The 22,208-nt window shown below is 52.9% G+C and overlaps 1 protein-coding gene across 1 annotated transcript in view; it reads left to right on the top strand.

The window, feature by feature from the left end:
* The window catches only part of LOC134039313 (E3 ubiquitin-protein ligase RNF43), a 64,739-nt gene that overhangs the window by 22,146 nt on the left and 20,385 nt on the right, over positions 1-22,208 (top strand). Inside the window, exon 2 of the mRNA XM_062485110.1 lies at positions 20,739-20,852. Coding sequence (XP_062341094.1) covers positions 20,739-20,852 — 114 coding nt within the window. The remainder of the gene's footprint in view (positions 1-20,738; positions 20,853-22,208) is intronic.

Here is a 22,208-nt window from a genome sequence, read left to right on the forward strand (position 1 = left end):
ATGCTCACTGGAGTCTCGTGGGGTTGTGGACACACTGTATTCTACTGTACTAGACTCCACCGTACTAGACTCCACCGTGCTAGACTCCCCCGTGCTAGACTCCCCCGTGCTAGACTCCCCCGTGCTAGACTCCCCCGTGCTAGACTCCCCCGTGCTAGACTCCCCCGTACTAGACTCCCCCGTGCTAGACTCCCCCGTGCTAGACTCCCCCGTGCTAGACTCCCCCGTACTAGATTCCCCCGTGCTAGACTCCCCCGTGCTAGACTCCCCCGTGCTAGACTCCCCCGTGCTAGACTCCCCCGTGCTAGACTCCCCCGTGCTAGACTCCCCTGGGTTACCTTTGTGTGACTTGTGTTTGTATCTTCCTGGCTGTCAGAGGGGACATTGTGTGAATAAAGGGAGAGGATGAATGAAGAAGATTACATATTCATCAGAGCTATAGAGAGGAACCGATGCCTACAGAGGTCCCTGAAGAACACATCACACTTGACGACTGCTCACAGGTGCAAGGAGAGGACAGAGCCCTGGATAACCCCCCCCCTCTTTCTCTCTCTCTCTCTCTCTCTCTCTCTCTCTCTCTCTCTCTCTCTCTCTCTCTCTCTCTCTCTCTCTCTCTCTCTGACATCACGCTCCTCTATCTCAGTCCCTCATCTCCCTGGTCTTGGCGCGTTTCTGCACGTACAGCCTTTGTCTCTTATCAGTAATCCATATCTCTTATCAGTCCCTTTCATGTGAAAACCTTTTTCGACAACCCCCTTCCTTTTCTGCTGTCGGCAACCTTTTATTTGTTTTCTCAGGCCCTCATGATGTAGAACATTAAGACCATTACACTGTACATAACTCGTGACATCACCCATCTATATTAATGTAATTAGAGAAAGAAAGAGAAACTGAACGAGAGAGAGTGACTGCGTGATTGAGAGAGAAAGAGAGAGAGAGGAATACAGTATGAGTGACGGCTGGGGAAAATAAAATCCTTGTTTCCCTAAAAAAAAAAAGAGCCTTGTCAGTAAATGTTCTGTACGCTTCAATAAAGAATTAATCTTTAACCTGACTTCAACCTGCCATGGAAATGGTTGGAATTTTCTTCGGCCTTGGGCAGAACTCATGGTTCTGAGGCCGTCTCACGAAACCAGACGAGAACGTCCACAGTGGGGCACTTTCAGAGTCAAACTCAGTTTGAATCTTGTCTCGAAAAAAGCTGCACTGGTAGTTTGTTGAATAAGAGGATGTTTACAGCTTCTCCCTGGCATGAAGAAAAAGAAGAGTGATGGAAATCCAAAAGTCCAGAGAGGCATCCATCTCTAAGTGCATGGATTAGAGAGGGAGTCATTCGTGTGTTTTGACTGACTGAGGAAGGTAGGAGGTTTCTCAGAGTAGTCATTTATCAGAAGCACATTTCTGCTTCTGATGTAAAAAGCGATTCATTCTCTTAATATATGTTTTCCCAAGAAACGACATCTTACATTACTCCAGACAATCAAAGTATTTTAGTACATCAGATGGAGTGTTACCGTAGAGACTTGGTGGGACACACGACACTGTGGCTCACATTTCACAAGACTATTCCTTAACGTGTGGGAGTCAGGTGGCTGAGCGGTTAGGGAATCGGGCTAGTAATCCGAAGGTTGCCAGTTCGATTACCGGCCGTGCCAAATGACGTTGTGTCCTTGGGCAAGGCACTTCACCCTACTTGCCTCGGGGGGAATGTCCCTGTACTTACTGTAAGTCGCTCTGGATAAGAGCGTCTGCTAAATGACTAAATGTAACATGCTAGAACAGCTACCGTACATACGCAGGGAGGAATGGTGGCTGACACACAAACGAAGCCCTGAGGTTTGACTGGAGAGGAGATGTCTGGTGTGCCGGCTCCGAGGAGGAGGTCTCTGGGAGCTTCTGACCGGCCCTGTGGAAGGGGAGCCACTCTCCGTAAAGAGCAAGCGTAAACTCCCTGATAGGCTTGTTTAGAAAAGGCATTATTGTTTACTTTTCTGATTAAATGCATTCTTATTTTCCCCGGGTAGTTTATGGTCCGCACTCGGGCAGATAACAAACATGGCAGACGTTAAAATGCCATCAATCACGTTGGCATGTCTCTCTCGTCATAATCAATCTGATTTACCACTTCCTAAAGAGAAAGATTAGCAGTTGACTGAGGAGAGTTTGTTCATACGTGGAGCCGGGCAGGATGGGAGGGAAGCTCTGTGCTGAAAACATGCGTTAGTCAAAGCTCCCAGTTCTCTGGAGAAGAGTAGGGTTTGCTTCTGTGTGCTACAGTTGGTTGTCGTTTGGCTTGGTTGAATGGCCAGTGGAATTGCTGTGCATGGGTGGAGAGGATGTGGCCTGCTTGCCTGCCTGTCTCTATGTAGCCTGTGGCTGCTTGCCAGTGTGTGATCAGGCCAGATCAGCTGGTCAGCTAGTCAGAAGGTCCACCAGGGATCGGCGCTAATGCCGTGTGTAGTCGATAGCGGTTCTACCGCTACTTGTTTCTTTTCAGAAACCCTTACCGTCTTCCTCCTGTTCTCGCTCTCTCTCTCTTTCTCGCTCTAGCCTTCGCCCTCGCCTAAACCTCGCTCATGCCCACCCACCTCCCCCCCCCCCCTCTCTGTTTTCTCCTTCCCCTCCTCTCCTAGTGGCCTGCAGGGCCAGATAGACAGCATGCCTTTGAGAGGCTCTACACCAAAGCAGCAGCTCTCACCTGTGCCTTGGGCCACATCCATCGCGTGCAACTCTCAGCCTCTAATTAAGCTTCTGAAGGGAGCGACGGCTTTTATTAAGAATACGTAGATATGGAACGTGTAGTACAGACTGACTCCGTCTGAGTCCCTTCCTACTGGAGGGGGGCGAGGATGTTTTCCAAAGGAGGCCCACTGCCGGTATTAAGCTGTGTTCACTGTTGTTGTTTGTCTGGCACCTGTTAGGGTGGCTGTTACACGGTGTGCTGAGGGTGTGTGGGGTGTACTCGCGAGGGAGGGTGGAGGGGGGATCATTGTTGGGGGATGAGTCCTGCAGATGAGCCCCTCCGTAACCATGGAGAGCAGCGCAGCTGGAATTGCTATCTCCTTTGATATTGGGCTGCATGTAATGTGGAAAACACACCCCAGACCAGTTCCACTTCCTTCTCAAACGATAGGGGCTCGCATGCCAGCTGGCTTTAGAACCCTCCAGAGATTCGTAGTTTATTCCGCAGAATTCAACATGAACTATGTGAAATATTTCTCCCTTTTTTATTTTTTATTCAGAGGACTTTTTTTAAATCACAGAGATGATATCTTTGTTTTTGCTTTGGTTTTGTATCAAACCACAGGCCAGATCAGATGATGTGCTGTTAGGTGGTTTGTTCCCGGTCACTGCTTATGTAACTTTGCCACCTACAACTTTAGTGTCGGTCAGACGAACTTCGTTGTTGGCGTTTTCTAACACATCATCACTTGTAGTGTGAAATGTACATTTCACAGTTTAAGCTAATTGATCATCACTAGGGCCAGAACACAGCACCTCTACCTTCCGTCCCACCCTGAGAGCTTTTCAGCTTCAGGCCTTTGAGATGAAAGTGTAGATGAAGTCTGTCTAACTCGACTGTACCTTTGGAACATGTCCTATTTGGCGGGGGGTGGGGGGGGGCATGGTATGAGGGGTGGGGGGTGCACTACTGGAAGTACTTTAGACGTCCTTGCCAGCCTCCCTAGGGGGGCCTGCGTGTTGAAACAGACCCCTCCCTCCTGCCTGCCTCCCTGATCTCCCTCCCTCCTGCTTGCCTCCCTGCTCCCCTGATCTCCCTCCCTCCCCCCCTGCTCCCCTGATCTCCCTCCCTCCTCCCTCCCCCCCTGATCTCCCTCCCTCCCTGCTCCCCTGATCTCCCTCCCTCCTCCCTCCCCCCCTGATCTCCCTCCCTCCCTGCTCCCCTGATCTCCCTCCCTCCTCCCTCCCCCCCTGATCTCCCTCCCTCCCTGCTCCCCTGATCTCCCTCCCTCCTCCCTCCCCCCCTGATCTCCCTCCCTCCCTGCTCCCCTGATCTCCCTCCCTCCTCCCTCCCCCCCTGATCTCCCCCCCCTGCTCCCCTGATCTCCCCGCCCGTTCATCTCTCCTGCGGCGACGTCACTTCTCCTCAATAGAGCTGGCCCCCTCGTAACGAGACAAACATGGACTCGCTTTACAACGGTCAACACTAACATCAGTCTTGCACTCCCACAGTATGTCCTCTCAAGCTCTGTTTGTGTGTGCGTTCGTGTGTTCTTATAGAAAAAAAGCTATTAAGTAAACAACTTACAGTCCAGGGAACTGAATGAACTCCAATCAGAGACCCACCATCCACCTCTGTATCCAGATAATAAACCTTTAGAAGCCTTTCTCATGTCTGGCCAATAACTGATATGACATTCCTTTGTAGATCAGTAAATGTTGATAGCAGTTTATAGTATCTAAGCAAAGAAACACTATATTGAGCTTCGCTTTGTGTTTAACTCAGTTTATACTGAAGCAGTTTCTTCCCATACAAGCAGTAACTCACTTCTTAGTCATTCTTGAGATGTGTGAAGAAATGAACTATTAAACCATGTTTGTAAAGATGGCTGCCAAGCAAAAGGCAGCCCCAGGTGAGGCAGACTTGAGTCACTCTGCTGGAGTGGGCCCGAGGCAGCCCTGCTGCCAAGCGTCAGATTCATCTTTTTCTTACCAGAAGTCTCCAGTCTGGCCCTCCTGCTAGCTGTGCGTGAAGTCACTGCTGTGGTCTATGTATGTTGATGCTAAGGCCCTTATTCCATTTTCACTGTGGAAAATGTACTTGAAGTGTATCTAGTTACCCTCCGTTTCGCGAGGAAAGTTTGTTTTTTCAATTAAAATCCGCCTTGGTTGTTTGAACGATTTTTTGATATTTCAACTGCCAGTGTTGTTTATGGAAGCCATAAACAGCCTTCTGGAACAAATAGTTACAGCTCGCGCTGTACGAGGGCAGGAACTGTTGGACTGTAGGCCTTATTACATTTCTCTGTTTCTCTAACCTTTTGAACAGCATGACTCCCCAGCACCTTAGTGCATTTAAAAGCCTGTCGCGCTGCCAAGACCCACAGAGCAACAAAGATAGTCTCGTTCATATCGCTTGGTCTCAGGGTGCACCCGCTGAAACAATAAAGCTCTGTGGTGCCGCTACCGGCATGACTCACACACTACTTGTTCCGGAAGTAACCGGAACGGGAGAGAACGTCGGAGGTCTGGGATGACTAACTGCTGTCTCTGATGTGGAGAATCATCCATGTCACATTAAGTGGATGATTAAGAGCGCAGTTACTGCATCATATGTGGTGAAACATCCGCCTAGTCTGCTCTGTCAGGTGTGACTCTGTGTGGACCCTCCTCTACCTGTCATCCTATAGGCTTATCGGAACGACGTGCGCAGGATTGAAAGAAGCACCAGTGTTGTTCGTTTAGAGCTGCTAGGTGTACCGTACAGGACGGTGAGTAGGAGTGTCGGTCGATCGCTCTTATCCTCGCTGTGTGCTGCTTTCTAGACCAGACTGGACAGGGGCAGGGTGGGGGACATGGAGAGAGCGGGGTGGGGGACATGGAGAGAGCAGGGTGGGGGACATGGAGAGAGCAGGGTGGGGGACATGGAGAGAGCAGGGTGGGGGACATGGAGAGAGCAGGGTGGGGGACATGGAGAGAGCAGGGTGGGGGACATGGAGAGAGCAGGGTGGGGGACATGGAGAGAGCAGGGTGGGGGACATGGAGAGAGCGGGGTGGGGGACATGGAGAGAGCAGGGTGGGGGACATGGAGAGAGCAGGGTGGGGGACATGGAGAGAGCAGGGTGGGGGACATGGAGAGAGCAGGGTGGGGGACATGGAGAGAGCGGGGTGGGGGACATGGAGAGAGCAGGGTGGGGGACATGGAGAGAGCAGGGTGGGGGACATGGAGAGAGCGGGGTGGGGGACATGGAGAGAGCGGGGTGGGGGACATGGAGAGAGCGGGGTGGGGGACATGGAGAGAGCAGGGTGGGGGACATGGAGAGAGCAGGGTGGGGGACATGGAGAGAGCGGGGTGGGGGACATGGAGAGAGCGGGGTGGGGGACATGGAAAGAGCGGGGTGGGGGACATGGAGAGAGTGGGGTGGGGGACATGGAGAGAGCGGGGTGGGGGACATGGAGAGAGCAGGGTGGGGGACATGGAGAGAGCAGGGTGGGGGACATGGAGAGAGCGGGGTGGGGGACATGGAGAGAGCGGGGTGGGGGACATGGAGAGAGCAGGGTGGGGGACATGGAGAGAGCAGGGTGGGGGACATGGAGAGAGCAGGGTGGGGGACATGGAGAGAGCAGGGTGGGGGACATGGAGAGAGCAGGGTGGGGGACATGGAGAGAGCAGGGTAGGAGGCTAGATGAGGTTGTTATCTCTCCAGTCTCTTGTTTCAAACAGTCTGTCAGGAGGAGACAGAGATGTTAATGTTACCTCTCAACACAAAGAAGGAGGTCAGTGTTTGGCCGAGCCATCAGAGGAGCTTGTTTAGACGAGCCCAAGTAAAGCGACTGATGTTGACGCTCCGCCGGTCTGATGACAACTCTGTTATTCCAGATTTATACAACAGCGATAAGCTGCGCTGCATGGAGAAGGGAGGGAAGCCACTATTGGGAGGTGATGATTGGTCTAAAAGGTCAGAAAGAAGTTTTGGTTGGTCATGGTCACTGTATCAGTGGTTTTATGATGGCTGCGGTGAGTGTGTGTTGCGTGGCTCGTGCCATGTGATGCTGGTGTGTGTGTGTGTGTGTGTGTGTGGAGCTTGCCTGTGGAGCTGGGCTGATCTGAGAGATGCAGAGGCCCACCCAAGTGGACCAGCTTGAATGGACCCAGTGAAAGAATGCTGTGTTTTCCCTCCATTCCTTATCGTTTTATTGCTAGCTTCATCTTTTTGTGTGTGTGGTTATTTACTGTGGTAGACTATTAAGTTCAAGCGATCTGAGAGATCCCTCCCCCCCCACCCCTTCCGCCAACTGCAGGTGTGTTCACTAGACCAAGGAGATACGTTGGCTTGTCTACAAAGGCTCAGACTTAAAAATGGATCAGGAATTTCTGGTTCCACTTTATACTGACTCGCTCCTCCGGGAGTGTGGAAAATGCCACAAACCAACCGTCTAATCCACCCACTGTGACAGGGAAAGCTGTTGAAATGTTATGGCAGCATTGATGTTGGCGACTCCGCTAACTAACCCGCCTGTTTCTGCCTTCAAAGCGATTCGTCCTTACGGTCGCGGCCGTGAGTTAGTCCCACGTGGACTAGCAGGGTGAACGATCCCGTGTCGCTGGGCTGCTGGTCACAGGAGCCTGGTGCCTCGGGCCGTGACAGAGGAACGTGACTCGGGTGACAAAGTTCACAGAACACAGGAGGATTCCCAGCATTGTGGTCTTTCCAGCCCTCGGGATCCTCCTTTCATGTCATACGAGGTCACCTCTTTATGTGCTCAGGACCTCAACCACCACCCCGTACATACCTCCACACACCTTTTAAATACCCGTTCACACACACACTGACACACTGAGGGGTCTCCAGAGCTGCTGCCTGGAGGGCTGGAGGAAGACGGCTACAGAGGAAGTGCAGGGGGGCTAATGTGAGCCTGGTGAGCGACACAAAGGAGAGAGGGAGGGAAATTAGAAGGGGGGAGGAGAGTCAAGGAGGGGGCAGGGGAGATAGGGGAGATGGGGGGGGGCTGGGGGAGTGGGCAAGTGAGACCAGGGGAGATCAGGTTGCCGGAGGATGAGCTTAGTTGTTTGTGTGAATGGGGCAGGTCTTCAGCACCAGTGGGGTCTCCGCTGTCTCCCAGACCCTGAGGCCAGCTGCTGTACGCTACCCTGAGCATCAGAATGTCATTGTGGATGAGACCACATCTCATGAGCTCATGACGGAAACAAAGGTGGTGCTATTCTATGTAAAGCCAAGTTAGACCAAACTCCCCCCCCCCCCCCCCCCCATTTTAACCTCAAGCGACAGTAGACACATTATCCCAGTATGTGATGACCCTGGACGGCAGGCCTCAGAGGGCAGGTGGAGACTGTAACTTCTTCTCCATGCAGCATCAGCACCAGGCCAGTGTGAGTACAGCAGTCTTACAGTCTCCCCCAAACCCCGGCCTGCTGCTGTTTATGTGTCACCGGCGCAAGCGGAAGGGTAGACAGGGGACATGTCATTGAGGACGTGCCAGGTCTCTATGTGAGTGACAGTTATCTGGGGCTGGCGGGGGCCGGCCTTCAGAGCAGCAATATTAGAAAACAAGGGAGCGCCGGCGATAAATCTGGGTCTGCAGACGAGGCGAGGACAGAGTGGGGTATGTGGCGAGTCAGCCAGGAGAAAGCAGCAGAGCGTAGGAGACTGACCCTTTGAAGAGCACAGATTGAAATAAATATGCCAGCAGGAAATAACTTAAGGAGCCCCCTGGAACTGGCCCGGGACTGGTTTTGTCATCTGTCAGACGGCAGAAGAGACGGGATGAGGGGAGGACGAGTGGTGAGCGGACTTCCTGCCAACGCCGTTCTTCAGGATGTCTTTCTCCGAGGACACGGCTGCTATGGAGGGTTGAGAAAGCTCTGTTTACTGAAACACTCTCACTCACTGCCAATGATGGAGGGAGGGACAGAAAAGAAAGATTGAAAACATGGACATGGTCTGAGTGTGTCTGTGACTGAGAGTGTGCTCCCCGTGCCCTGCCAGGAATCTCCCCACAAACAGCAGCTTGTTGTCTCTGTTCCCAGAGTCTCTGTCCAACTTCGGAGCAGAGCAGCACAGTTCACTGCATACCTGGAGAGGCTCGCGGCTGTCTGAAGCACAACGCCCTACCCCCTCCCCTCTCTCGCTTTCTCTCTCCATTTTCTCTGTCCTACCCTCTCTCTCTCTCTCCTTTCTTTCTTTCTTCCCCCCTCCCTCCTTTCTTTCTCTTGTTCCCTCTCTCTCAGGGGAGGGTGTTTGTGCCTGCTTGTGGCACGACCAGTCCTGTAAATCACAGAGTGTCTCAGCTGGAGAGATTTATCTAGTGGGCACCCAAGTGCCCAGACAGACCAGCCCTATTATGCCCCAGAAGCACCAATTAAAGACAAGAACCATGATATCAGAGAGCGATAGTGATGACAGACCGCTGCTCTGTTCCCCCAGTCTGGTTCCCCAGCTTTCATCCCCTTTAGAACCCGACGGCTATGACGAGAGGGAGAACAGGAGAACAGCTCAAATCCTCGAGGATATGATAGAATACCGTCTTTGTGGTACAACGGCGCCCTGTGTTTTGTTGTCTGAGGCAGAATGAGCGGGCCTGGAAGATGGCTCAACATGTTTTTTCCCTTCTGTAATTATGCCCCAAATATATTTTAATGAGGAATGATGTCGAAATAAATGTCTTTAGCGCACGGCCATTTTGTTCTTTTGTGTCTTTTGAGGATATTTTGGACCGCCGGCTGGGTTCCCGTGTCCTCTTAAACAAGCTTTTCCACTGGCGCCCAGCGACGCAAACAAGACAGGCAGTAAGTTAGTGCTTGCCCTGGGCATGGTTCATCCAGGCTGGCCTGTCTGCTGCTGACGTTCAAAGACGGCCTGACTCTTCCTGCTGAGGTGCCACCGGGCTGTGAAAATACAAGCTCTCCTGTAGCTGGTCTCTGCCCATCTCACAGGGCAGCCTCAGGTCAGCCCTGCACTGGGCCTGTGTGGGTGTGTATAGTGCGAGTACTGTATGTGTGTGTACAGTTTAGATGTGTGTGTCTGTGTTGACGCGTCGTGTCTGTCTGTGGTGTCAGTGTGTGGTAGGGCAGGTAGGAGATATGAATGCCGAGCCCCACGACCTTAAGCCTTTTAGCTGCCTCTCTCTCTCCAGTCTTAAAGACTCCATTATTTGACATAATCACTGTTTTTGAGGCGTTTAGCAGATCTGGGTGTTGGACGATTCTTTTATCCCTGCCCCAATTAAATTGTTAATTGCTGTGATTTACTGGGTCTGACATTACCACCTAACACACAGACAGACATGCACACACACACAGGTATTCATGGTGGTACTGTTAGTCCCAGACAGTGGTGTTGTGAGGGGGTGCATGGTGGTACTGTTAGTCCCAGACAGTGGTGTTGTGAGGGGGTGCATGGTGGTACTGTAGTCCCAGACAGTGGTGTTGTGAGGAGGTGCACTGTTTACCTGTCCACCTCGGTGGTTTCCTCCGGCGGCTGTCTGAGACAGGGCAGAGAGTCCGGCTCCTGTGTGTCTACTGTCTACACTGGAGACATTCTTACCCTGATATCACTGCCCTGCGCCCAACAAAGATGTTGAAAGCCCATATTGAAACAGGGCTGGGAGGGAGGGGTGGAGGGAAGAGGGGAGGGAGGGAGAGGAGTTAGATGGACTTGCCTCATAAATCTGCTGTCGTCAGTTGGCCGGAAGCCTTGGTGTATCCTGAGTGTAGAGAGAGAGCGAGCAGGTGTGAGCTGTGTGTGTGTCTGTGTGTGTGTACACAGTGTACAAGGGGAGTTACTGACTGTAGAAAACACTTAGCGAGGGTAATATTTGTAGTGCATACCCTTGTGAGATATATATCAAGAGACACTGTTTATGTTTTGGGCGGCTTATTTTCAGGGTAATCTGTGTATCTCGCAACTGTGCAAGAAAAAGGGTTTCGTTTTTGTAGCCGTGGCCCCTTGTATTTTTGTCCTCGTATCTCGGCGGATCACTGGGCGATAAGGAGGGGTGAGGGGGGGGGGAGGGGGAGGAGGAGGGGGGAGGAGATCAGTGACTTCAAAGCGGCATGGCAGCATTCTCCCGGCCCGGCCTGTTTACTCTGCTCAGTGGAGTCTGCATTCCTGCCTCTCATTTTTCCATGGCATTCCAAGAGGAGCTCCGTGCTCCTGGCTGTGTGCCGAAGGCTCAGCGACCCCCCCCCCCCACACACACACACACACACACACTAACCCACACCCCCACCTCCCATATCCCCTCGCCGCCGCCATTAAAGCGAGTCGGAGCCAGCCCTGCACACGCAGCACGCGGTAGGGTCACATGCACCAGGGCGCCACGGGAGACCAGTTAGGGAGGAGGAAGAGGAGGGGGGACATAGTGTTATGCTTGGGTGCTCTCCTCCTCTTCATCCTTCCTCCTCCTCTTCCCTGCCTGCTGTTCTATAAACAGGGCCAGCCGATATTCACAAATCGACTGAAGAACTGTCTACTGCTGGAATGGTTGTGTTTCATGTCAGCTAGCGTGGGGCGGCGTACCTTCCGCGGCACCATGAAACGTTGTGAAAATAACAATTTAGCTTCTAATTAGAAGCCACATAGGGGGGACGTCCTCTTCTGATTTGGTTTCTGTGTATTTATGCCAGGGGTTGTCAAGGACGTTGTCTGAAGCCTGGCCACGCTCACATGCCGAAAGAACAACAAGATCATCCAGGCCTTCATTTAGGCTCCATTTAATCACCGTCCGCCTGTTATGACTGCCTCTCTCCTCTGCTCGGCCAGGGTGATTATGGGTTTCCCTGCGGAGCGTGGGGATGGAGGGAGACCCTGAGTCAGGGAGAGGCAGGGAGAGGCAGGGAGAGGCAGGGAGAGGCAGGCAGAGGCAGGGAGAGGCAGGGAAGGAGGGAGAGGCAGGGAGAGAGCTCATGTGAAGGAAGACGTCAGCGCCTCAGACCAGGCGGCTGTGTTCTCCTCCCACGCCCCCTTCTTCTTCTTCCGGTAGCTGCACTCGCCTCCAAGGCTCGGGATTGCCAACGCCCGTGACGGTGTTCACTTCTACACCGTGCCGTACAACAAGTCGTATTTGACGCCGTTTTCAGGCCTAGCATTGGTCCATAACTTCCTTATTAGATGGATGGAGCAGCGGAAACTGAAAAGCCTGTGAGATCAAGTGGGATGGTGTGAGTTGACGGGTCCAGTCCAATAGAAACCTGATCTCGTCAGTCTCCAAGTGAGAGGCAGAGCCGGAGCATTCCACATTAGGGCCTGGATCCCCCAGACAGTCTGCCTGGCTCATGTAAACCCCCCCCCCCTCTTCCCAGACCTGAACCTGCCTCTGGGCAGAGCTGGAGCCGTCGGAGGGAAAGTCTCAGACTGTGAATCATAGGAGATCTATATTTCCACCCTCTCCCTTCTCTGGGAGATGAACACGTGAAGCTGGGCTGTTGGAGCTGGAGGGCGTGTGTGGCGCCTGCTGCTTTGGGAGTGCGGTCCGCGAGTGGACCTCCACCGTTCCCGTTGGGGAGTCAGGTGGCTGAGCGGTGAGGGAATCGGGCTAGTAATCCGAAGGTTGCCAGTTCGATTCCCGGTCATGCAAACTGACGCTGTGTCCTTGGGCAAGACACTTCACCCTACTTTCCTCGGGGGGAATGTCCCTGTACTTACTGTAAGTCGCTCTGGATAAGAGCGTCTGCTAAATGACTAAATGTAAATGTTCCCAGCCGATCCTCTGTGCTTGTCCACGACCCCTCCCGTGAAAAGAGAGACGTGTGGGAGACGGGGCGTACAGATGGCGGGGTCACATGGGCTGGGCTGAAGGAGCAGCCTGAGGAGAAGGAAGGGGAAGGATTTGATTTCCTGTTCACGTACGGCTACGAACTTTGACCGAAAAAAAAAAAAAAAAAAAGTATTGCAGGAAAGAGGGGTTATTGTGAAAGTGCTTAATCCCCCAAATAAAAGAGGGTCATTAAAAGCACGCCCGACAGCCCATCATTTTATTTTATTTTTTTATGTGGACGTGTGTAAAAAATGCACCTGTCTCTCGTTAAAGGGTAATGTATTGAACCATGCGTGTCATCTGCCTTAAGAGGGAGGTGCTTGGAGGTCGCTGTGGACTGACTGTACCCAGCAGTGATGTCAGGCTGGGGCTTAGGAGCCTGGGGCTGCAGACTGAGCAGCTGGACTGGGGGCCGAGTGCAGACCTAGACTGGTAACCAGGGGTACACTGAACCCCCCCTCCCCCTTCAGGGTGGCACCAGGGCCTGGGCTCTGGAGCAGTGCATGCTGGGTCATGGTGCGTTGGCACATGGGCGTCTGGTGTGATGTGGCCGGTGGTTAGGGCTTTTTTAAGGGAGAGGAGGTGGCACAGTGCGGCAGGGGGAGAGCGCTCCAAAGGCAAGGCTGGTCACAGACGGCATGTTCCTCAGATCCACCCAGTTGGAGCTGCAACGTTTTCCATATGCCTGCCTGCCTGCTCGCTGCTGCTCCCTCCCTCCTGTACCCCTCTCCCCCCGATCCCCTCCCTCCCCCTACCCCGCTCCTCCAACCATCCCTCCCCCCACCTCCTCCTCCCTTCAGCTCCCTCAGACAGATTTCTTTGGAACGGGTCACATGATTTAAGAGTTCTCTGAAGTTTCCCCTTTCCCCCACATAGTCTCACAGTGCCCCCCCCCCCCCCCGCCCCCGCCCCCTCATCCCCCTGCGCCGAAAGGGCCAGGAGAGGGCTTGAGCGACAGTGATTGACACGCGGAGATGAGGAGTGTCACGCGGTGATGTAGTGGAACCTGAGGCCAGGGGAGGCCGAGGGGAGGCAGAGGGGAGGCCGGGCAGGAAGCCTGGAGGACGTGAGGGCCCCGTGTCTGAGGAAGAAGGATCACCGCAGCACTAAAAAACTCACGGTTACTGAGCCCGGGACCTTGTGTTGACAGGGAAGCTCTGTGTTTACGTTAACCTAGAGCTTTGAAATAGATAGCTTGGCTTCAGCCCGGGGCTGGTGGAGTTCATTGAGTGTGGGTGTAGGTGTTTGTGTGTGTGTTTGTGTGTGTGAGAGAGAGAGATATGGGAGTAGGGGTGAAGGGGACTGAACCTGTGGTAGAACCGATTGGAGGACACAGGTCACCATCGGCAAGGTGTCTCCATGACGATGTGCATGTCATTGACACACTGGACAGAAGGGGTCAGTGGAAATACAGACAGGCCGTTTAGGTCTGTCATTCCTCAGTCCGTGTACATGTGGTCGTGTGTTTCCCCTGGAGCTCCACAGCGTGAAGCAGCCCCCCACGCCCTCTGAAAGTTCTCCCCGGCCTAGCTAGACACGTCCCCCGCGCACTAAACAAGGACGCTCTGGGGTTCTTGATGAATTTGGAACGGTTGAATCTGGGTTTTCTCCACAACGAGTTTGACCTTGAATAGGGACAGTGCTCCTGCTCTCATCTCCTGCCCCGCGCGTGTGTGTAATGTCGGGTACTCTTCGTGGACTACAGTGATGGCTGCTGCTGTGGGCAGGCTGGTCAGGAGCCAGGTTGAGCTGGCGCTGGCTGTTACCCTGACCCACTCTGACGTTTAGCCTCAGTAGAAGGTCTGGCATGTTTCAAACATCAAAGTTGAACACTGTAAACTGCGAATGGTGACTGTAATTATATGATAAGGTAATAAAGACCACTGCTCCCTCTGTGTGTGTGTGCAGTGTGTGTGTGTGTGTGTGTGTGCAGTGTGCGCAGTGTGTTCGTGTGTGTGCGAGCGTGAGCGAGTTGGCCCACTTTATTTCCTGGGGACGCAGGCAGGTCAGTGGTGCAGTAATGCGTGTCCCTGTGACTGTCCTCGCAGCCCCTCTGCTGTCCTGGCTGGGCTTGCTGCCTGTGGCACCCCCTGCTGCCTGATCCCCGCAACTGCACCTACCCCTATTCATCTGATTGGGGGATCTGGCCCAGACCTTTAACACTGTACTTGTAATCACAGCAGAATCATTGTTAAGGGTGTCTCACATCACTGGTGATGTTCGTTGTTAAAAGTGTCGTTTGTTAAAAGTGTCGTTTGTTGAAAGTGTCGTTTGTTGAAAGTGTAACATGTGATGTGTGTCTCGCCGGCGCTGTCCTCTGGCTCGGCCTTGCGGTTCTTTCTTCTCCTTCTAGTCCCTTCCTCAGAGCACAGAGACAGCCTGCCCGACCCCAGCTCATTCTCCCAGGAGCTCAGGGAACTACTTTAAGAAAGCGCCTTGGCAGATTCAAGGCTGCTGGTGATTATTCTGGCCTCATTATGGTGTTGTGTTTCCCCCGAGTCATTCAGTGTGGTTACGGCTACTGGATATTGGGCTGACGCTCTCAGTGGGGGGGGGGCAGTCTGACGCACCTCTTGTTTTGACAGCGCCAAAGCGGTGATGTCTTCTGTTTCTTTGCATTTGTAAGGAAAGGCAAGAGCTGCAGAAGCCTCTCTTTCAGAGGCATATTTGTATGTATTTGTCCTTGGATTCCTTGACTTGCAATACTGGGTGATGCACTGTAACCTTGACGATGGAGTCGCCTACTACTGCACAAACCATGGCTTGATGTTTATGGTTTATCGGTAAAAGCTTTCATTAAGAGAACTTAATTGTGGATCATATTTACTTTTGCTATAGATGTAAATCACTTGTGATGAACATTCCAATGTTGTCTATAATGATGATTTATTGTAGGGCAGTGTGTGTTTGCATGCGTGTGTCTGCGTGTGTGTGCGTGTAGGAGCTAGCTCCGGGTGACTGTTGGTCTGTGCTGTGGACACTCTTGACATTTGGAAAAGGATCCTGTGCCCCCCCCTCCCCTATGTGCCCCCCCCTCTGTGCCCCCCAGGAGGATCCCTGAGTTTGAGCCCCTTGCTCCCTCCACGGTGTTGAGTTACTACCCCTGCAGGCTCGCTGCTCACACACACACACACACACACACACACATGCATACATTTCAGAAACTCCAAGACTTCCTATGGACATAGTACCTTTCTAATGCACATTACTAATGAATTATCTCCCCCCCCCACACAGACACACACACACACACACAAACAGGAAGGGGACATGAAATTCAGTGTTCAGGGGAAGTGTTAGTGTTTGAACTTGTCTAATCATCTCAGTCTCATTGTGCTTGTGTCTATTAGCCGAGACTGGCCTGAGAGACTGGCCTGAGAGTCTGGCCTGAGAGTCTGGCCTGAGAGTCTGGCCTGAGAGTCTGGCCTGAGAGTCTGGCCTGAGAGTCTGGCCTGAGAGTCTGGCCTGAGAGTCTGGCCTGAGAGACTGGCCTGAGAGACTGGCCTGAGAGACTGGCCTGAGAGACTGGCCTGAGAGTCTGGCCTGAGAGTCTGGCCTGAGAGTCTGGCCTGAGAGTCTGGCCTGAGAGACTGGCCTGAGAGACTGGCCTGAGAGTCTGGCCTGAGAGTCTGGCCTGAGAGTCTGGCCTGAGAGTCTGGCCTGAGAGTCTGGCCTGAGAGTCTGGCCTGAGAGTCTGGCCTGAGAGTCTGGCCTGAGAGTCTGGCCTGAGAGACTGGCCTGAGAGTCTGGCCTGAGAGTCTGGCCCAACTTCAGACACACTAGCAGTAACTCCCCTAGTCCTCTCTGCTTTCATCCCTTCCTTAATCCACTCAGAAGATTATGACCTTTTAATCCAGCCTCCGGTGTGTGTGTGTGCGTGTGCATGTGCGTAGAGACTCAGGTGTGTGTTTGGTGGTGAGTCTGGCCCTACAGCCGGGCCTGTTGTACCAGGCTCAGAGATAAAGAGGGAGAGAGAGCGAGAGAAAGAGGGAAAGACAGAGTGCGTCCGTCAGATTGAAGAACCCAGCTGTGACTGGCTGAGGCATTCTGTTGACTGGCTTCCCAGCTTCCAACTGGGTTGGAACTCAGAACGCAGGCCAGGTCAGCGAACACATATTTTGCCTGTGTGTGTGTATTTGTGAATGTGTGTGTGTGTCTGGGCATGTGTGTGAGTGGTGCTAGAGGCTGAAGGCTGGGTTAGTAGAATTCTTCCTTGACGTACACTAACTTGGCAGGCTTTCCAGGGCTTCTTTGAAACGGCTGATCCACCCCCCCCCCCACCCCCCCACACACACAGATTTACATGATAGAGGAGCCACATGCTGTACATGAATTCCTTTCATCTCCAAATGAACTAGGTGGCTCACTTTGAACATTTCGACAGTTTGTGCAGTATTTCCCCAGGCGAGGTTTGGCGGGTGGAGCGGGGCAGTAACTGAACGTTAGTCTGATGAGAGGTGCCCTTCGGATCGCTCCTGTAACGCACTCTGACATAACTGCCTGGTCCTGACTCCGAATCCTGGCAGCAGAGGAACAAGAACGCCCCCTGCGCCATTCACCCCTCACCCCACCCACCCCCCTCACCTCTCAACCGCCCACCCCTCACCCGCCCACCCCTCACCCCACCCACCCCCCTCACCCCTCACCCCTAACCCCATCCACCCCCCTCACCCCTCACCCCTAACCCCATCCACCCCCCTCACCCCTAACCCCATCCACCCCCCTCACCCCTCACCCCTAACCCCATCCACCCCCCTAACCCCACCCACCCCCCTCACCCCTCACCCCATCCACCCCCCTCACCCCTAACCCCATCCACCCCCCTCACCCCTAACCCCATCCACCCCCCTAACCCCATCCACCCCCCTCACCCTTCACCCCTCACCCCACCGACCCCCCTCACCCCTCAACCGCCCACCCCTCACCCGCCCACCCCTCACCCCACCCACCCCCCTCACCCCTAACCCCATCCACCCCCCTCACCCCTAACCCCATCCACCCCCCTCACCCTTCACCCCTAACCCCATCCACCCCCCTCACCCTTCACCCCTAACCCCATCCACACCCCTCACCCCTAATCCCATCCACCCCCCTCACCCCTAACCCCATCCACCCCCCTCACCCCTAACCCCATCCACCCCCCTCACCCTTCACCCCCCCCCCCCCACGATTATTGGCAGTTGAAAAAAGAAGAGAGAAGAGCCACAAGGCAAAGGGAGGGAAAAATGATTGACTTCTCACCACAGCTACTATTTACTTAGACTTTTTTTCCTGGTTGTGTGTTTGTTTTCGAGACTGTTAGATTCTTCCCTTGGAGTATTTTTGGGGGGCAGAGTTTGATGGAGCTGGAGAAAAATGTCTTTAATCGTGGCTACAAAGGACTGGGAGGACATCTCCGGCCTTTACACAGATATACACAGAGGAGTGACCATTGTTAACAGACTAGAGGGAACTGTTTGTGCGCCCTGCGGTTTCTAGTCCCTGTGAAATGGAGACTCAGTGATTCTGGTTCCCAGGACCCTTTTTTTCTCAGGCCCGTACAAAAACCATATGAAGATGTTTCAGTCTGTCAGCCGTTTATACTCCAACACAGTCTGCTGCTGACTGGCCAATGTTACTAACAGGGACATGTGGACACTGTTCACGGTCTTCTGATTGAAAACAGAGATGGCGTATCTATAAAAGAAGATAATACCTAGTCTTGTAAGAAAAGCTGACACTAACAACATGTTGTCAGATATGGGGTTTACAGTGTGCCTCTCTGTCTCACACACTGACTAGACAAGACTGAATCCTCATGTTAAATTCAATGTCTATTATTGAGTATTTTTCACTAGTTGCAAATTATTTCCAAACTTTTGCATGTCAAGGTGGAATAAAGATCCAAAGGAGATATTGTTAGAAGACTGCATGACATAGAAAACATTAGACAAGTCCCATGAAATCAGTTTGGCAGAAGATCTATCGACAGAAGAATACTTTTTACATTTTCCCTAAACCTATAGTATGGCAGGGTGTGGTGATGGCGGCAGTGAATAGTAAGGTCATTTTTATTCTTTTTTAATTTATTTTTTGATTGCTGCCAAGTTCCGCTGTGGGTCTTTAATTTGAGCCTAGTAAACGTGGACTGGTAAAGCAGCTGGCAGGCCAGACCAGATAAGGCCAAGCCAGAGGTAGCATGCAGGCCAGACCAGGCCAAACCAGACTAGAGGTAGCATGCAGGCCAGACAAGGCCAAACCAGACTAGAGGTAGCATGCAGGCCAGACCAGGCCAAACCAGACTAGAGGTAGCATGCAGGCCAGACCAGGCCAAACCAGACTAGAGGTAGCATGCAGGCCAGACCAGGCCAAACCAGACTAGAGGTAGCATGCAGGCCAGACAAGGCCAAACCAGACTAGAGGTAGCATGCAGGCCAGACAAGGCCAAACCAGACTAGAGGTAGCATGCTACAGAGTTTTACTGGTATTTTTATTATCACTCCTGTAATTCTCAGTGAAGGATAGGTGTGTGTGTTTGTATACAGTGTGTGTGTGTTTGTATATGTCTACAGTGTGTGTTTCCAGCTGTGCAGTTCAGTTAGAGCACACTGTCCCCCTCAACCATAACAACTTTCTGTAAATACTGTACAACATGCTAGCTGAAGAAACCGGGACTCGTTTTGTTGTTGAGTTTGTTTCGGGGACGCAGCAACCGTAAAGGCCTGCAGTTGTTAGGGTTAGAGTCCAAACCCTCTGTGAGTGCAAGCTGTTCTTTAATCATCAATGTTGTTGTTTTCATAGTTGCGTTGCCAACACGCCATACGTTCTATCATATTAATCATTCGGGGCACGTGTATCTTCGGTTCACTCCTTCGTGAACTGGACCCACCCATGCGTGAGGTGGTTAACTGGGATGTTTTTCTCTCTCTCCTTCTCTCCCTTTCTATGTCTCTCATCCCTCCTCTTCTCTGCTCTCTCCCCTCCCTCTCCTCTCCTCTCTTCTCAGTCTCTCTCTCTCCTTCTCTCTGCTCTCTCCCCCCTCCTTCTCCCTCTCCTCTCAGTCTCTCTCTCCCCTTCTCTCTCTTTCCCACTATGATGGACACACATGAGCCCTGCGTGATGCATGACGTCAGTCCGTCTTGACTGGGGTGCCAGCTGTTGATGTCACCCCTGGGCCTTTTTAATTTAGGGATTTCCGCTTGGGTGAGACGAGGGGGAGTCCTGTGACCTCAGGCCACAGCCACATGAAGAGGCCTGTGGACTAGGCTGGGCTGGGCTAGGCTGGGGCGGGCTGGGAGGAGCCAGGGTGGGCTGGGTTAGGCTGGGTTGGGCTGGGCCAGGGTGGGTGAGGGTGGACCGGGCCAGGCTAGCCTGTGCTGGGGTGGAGTGGGCTGGTCCGGACCGGGCTAGAGTGAACTAGGCCGGCAGGGTGGGACCAGGTTGGGTGATGTGAGAGGAGAGGAGAGTGTGGGTGCAGCTGAGAGAATGATGAGTTGTAATGAGGCTTAAGTATGAGTTTCCTCACACACACACACACGGTGGCATCTGTGCGTCTCCACCCCTTGGTGATGTCATGGGGACAGGGTGGCTTCCTCGAGTTCCGTGCGACCAGCTCGCGGCGGCGGCACTGACAAACACGGCTGTCACCCCTCAAACCCTTAAACACAGCCTTTCACCAACCATCCAGTCCTTGTCAGAAGGCATCAAATAAGAAACCCTTATTCCTTCGGTACTCAGGGATCTGAATAGAGAACATCCTAACCTCCTCGCAGTTCGTTCTGTGATGATGCCGAGGGGGCATTCCAGGCCTCAGAGCCACACCTGACAGCCCGCGTGTCATTCTGTAGGTGGTGTATTTTGTTTTACGGCCCACTGTAAACCAGGCGGCTTGGCTTGACACCTTTTCCATAGATTTATTTCTGTAGCCTGTGATAAGGGGAGCTGTTAGTCAAATCGGCGCCCACATATGAAGGAAGTGTTGAATACATCAACCGTACGCCATCGATATAGAGAGACAGAAGCAGGCAGAGTGAACCAGCACGGCGTCCTTTAATGGTGGGAGACGGAGAGCCGTTTGGTGTCCTCGTTCGTGCTCCTCACACAGAAGTTCTTGCCCTGCTGGCGGGGTCACCTCAACCTTGTGCCATCATGTACACAGTGTGTCTACTCCCACGGTGCAACGACGTGACGATGTCCCCGCAGCGCCGGTGATGAATGTGTTGCGAGGATGTGAGTGCTGAGCGTGGTGGTGCCGGGGCCTCCCTGACGGTGTGTCTCTCTCCTGTCTCCCCCTGTCCTAGTCGCACCCTCTGTCCCTGTGCAACGCCAGCGAGGACGAGCGCCAGGAGAGCGACTTCATCACCATCGTCAAGCTGGAGCACAAGGTTCCCCGGTGTCAGTCTCTGATCAGCAAGGTGAGACGCGCGCACACACACGCACACACACACACACAAACACGCGCACACACTGCTTTTTTGTTGTGCCAAGGGTAGAGGATCCTTGGGACCACAACGCCCCCCCCCCCCCCCCCCCCCCCGCCAACTTGAAAAATGACCCCATGTGCTTTTGAATAGAGATCTGGCCAGATAGCGGCTTGGCTCTCTCTCTCTCTCTTTCTGGCCCCACCACGCTCTCTTAGATCTAGACTTAATGGAGGAGGCTTAGAGGAATCGTTGGCAGGTCTTGAATGTGATAGCAAGGATGCTGGCGATGGCTGTGATGTTCCCGGGACAGGGCCCCGGTCTGGCAGGGGTTCCTGTCCTGCTATGTGCCCGTGGCACAGCGCCCCTGCTTCCTGGCTCTGGATGTGAGGGCAGGGAGGCTCCAGCTGTCCCTGCCTGTATCCTGACCAGCAGGAGCACGCAGTTGTCGCTCCCTGTCTCGGCCTCTGCACAGCCAGGACAGATGCAGCTCCAGTGGCCAGGCTCTGGGCCTGTGTGCTCGCTCCTCTTATCTACAGTGTGCACACTGCAGCTCGAAGCCAACCAGGAGCAATACATCTTAAGGATTAGGCATGAAATAGGTTCTATCATACTATTTTTTCCACTTTTTTTATTTATTGAATCTCTCAAACTTTTCAGTGTAATTGAGTTACTCAACCTACTTTACAGTCCTTAAAGTGAAGTCCTCCCACCCCCTCTGCTGTTCCTACTGGGTTTACTGAGGAGCAGGTGGTGAAGGACTGTCCCTCTAACCCATCTCTAAACTGCTTTGAATAAATCTTTATTGGCAACTTTTTGTTGTGCCCTAAACACAACACTCTGTCTTGCCCTCATGCTAAAGCGCCCTCGAACAAAAGCTGTATCCACCGGCAGCCTCTCTGTCCTGGCAGATAGGCCTGGAGATCAGGGAGAGATCTGTCTTGTTGTTTTGGTGTAAGTCTGGAAAGTATGTGTTGCTATAAACTGTGCTCCAGCCACCTGCGTCCTTGTTTTCCTTTGTGAGATTCGAAGGCTTCGGGTTTTTTTCTGGCCCATTTCAAAGGTATTTTGCATCTGCAGAATAGTTTGCAGGATGGGATTTGAAAGGAGTATGAATGAAATGTGGATGCACGGTCTAGTCCAGGTTTGGCCAGCATCGACCTCGTGTTCCAGATCAACTTGTTTACAGGGTGGCCCCTCCCACACATCGACAGATACTCAGACTGCCACAGCGGCCTCATGTTGCACCACACGCAGCTCAGAATAGACCTTTAAGCAAACAAAGTCAAACTGAGACTACAGAGGATAAGGTTTCATTGTTGTCCTGTCTGTTTTTATTTTGGTTTTCCG

This window comes from Osmerus eperlanus, chromosome 19 (genome assembly GCF_963692335.1).
Source record: "Osmerus eperlanus chromosome 19, fOsmEpe2.1, whole genome shotgun sequence".
Lineage (NCBI taxonomy): Eukaryota > Metazoa > Chordata > Actinopteri > Osmeriformes > Osmeridae > Osmerus > Osmerus eperlanus.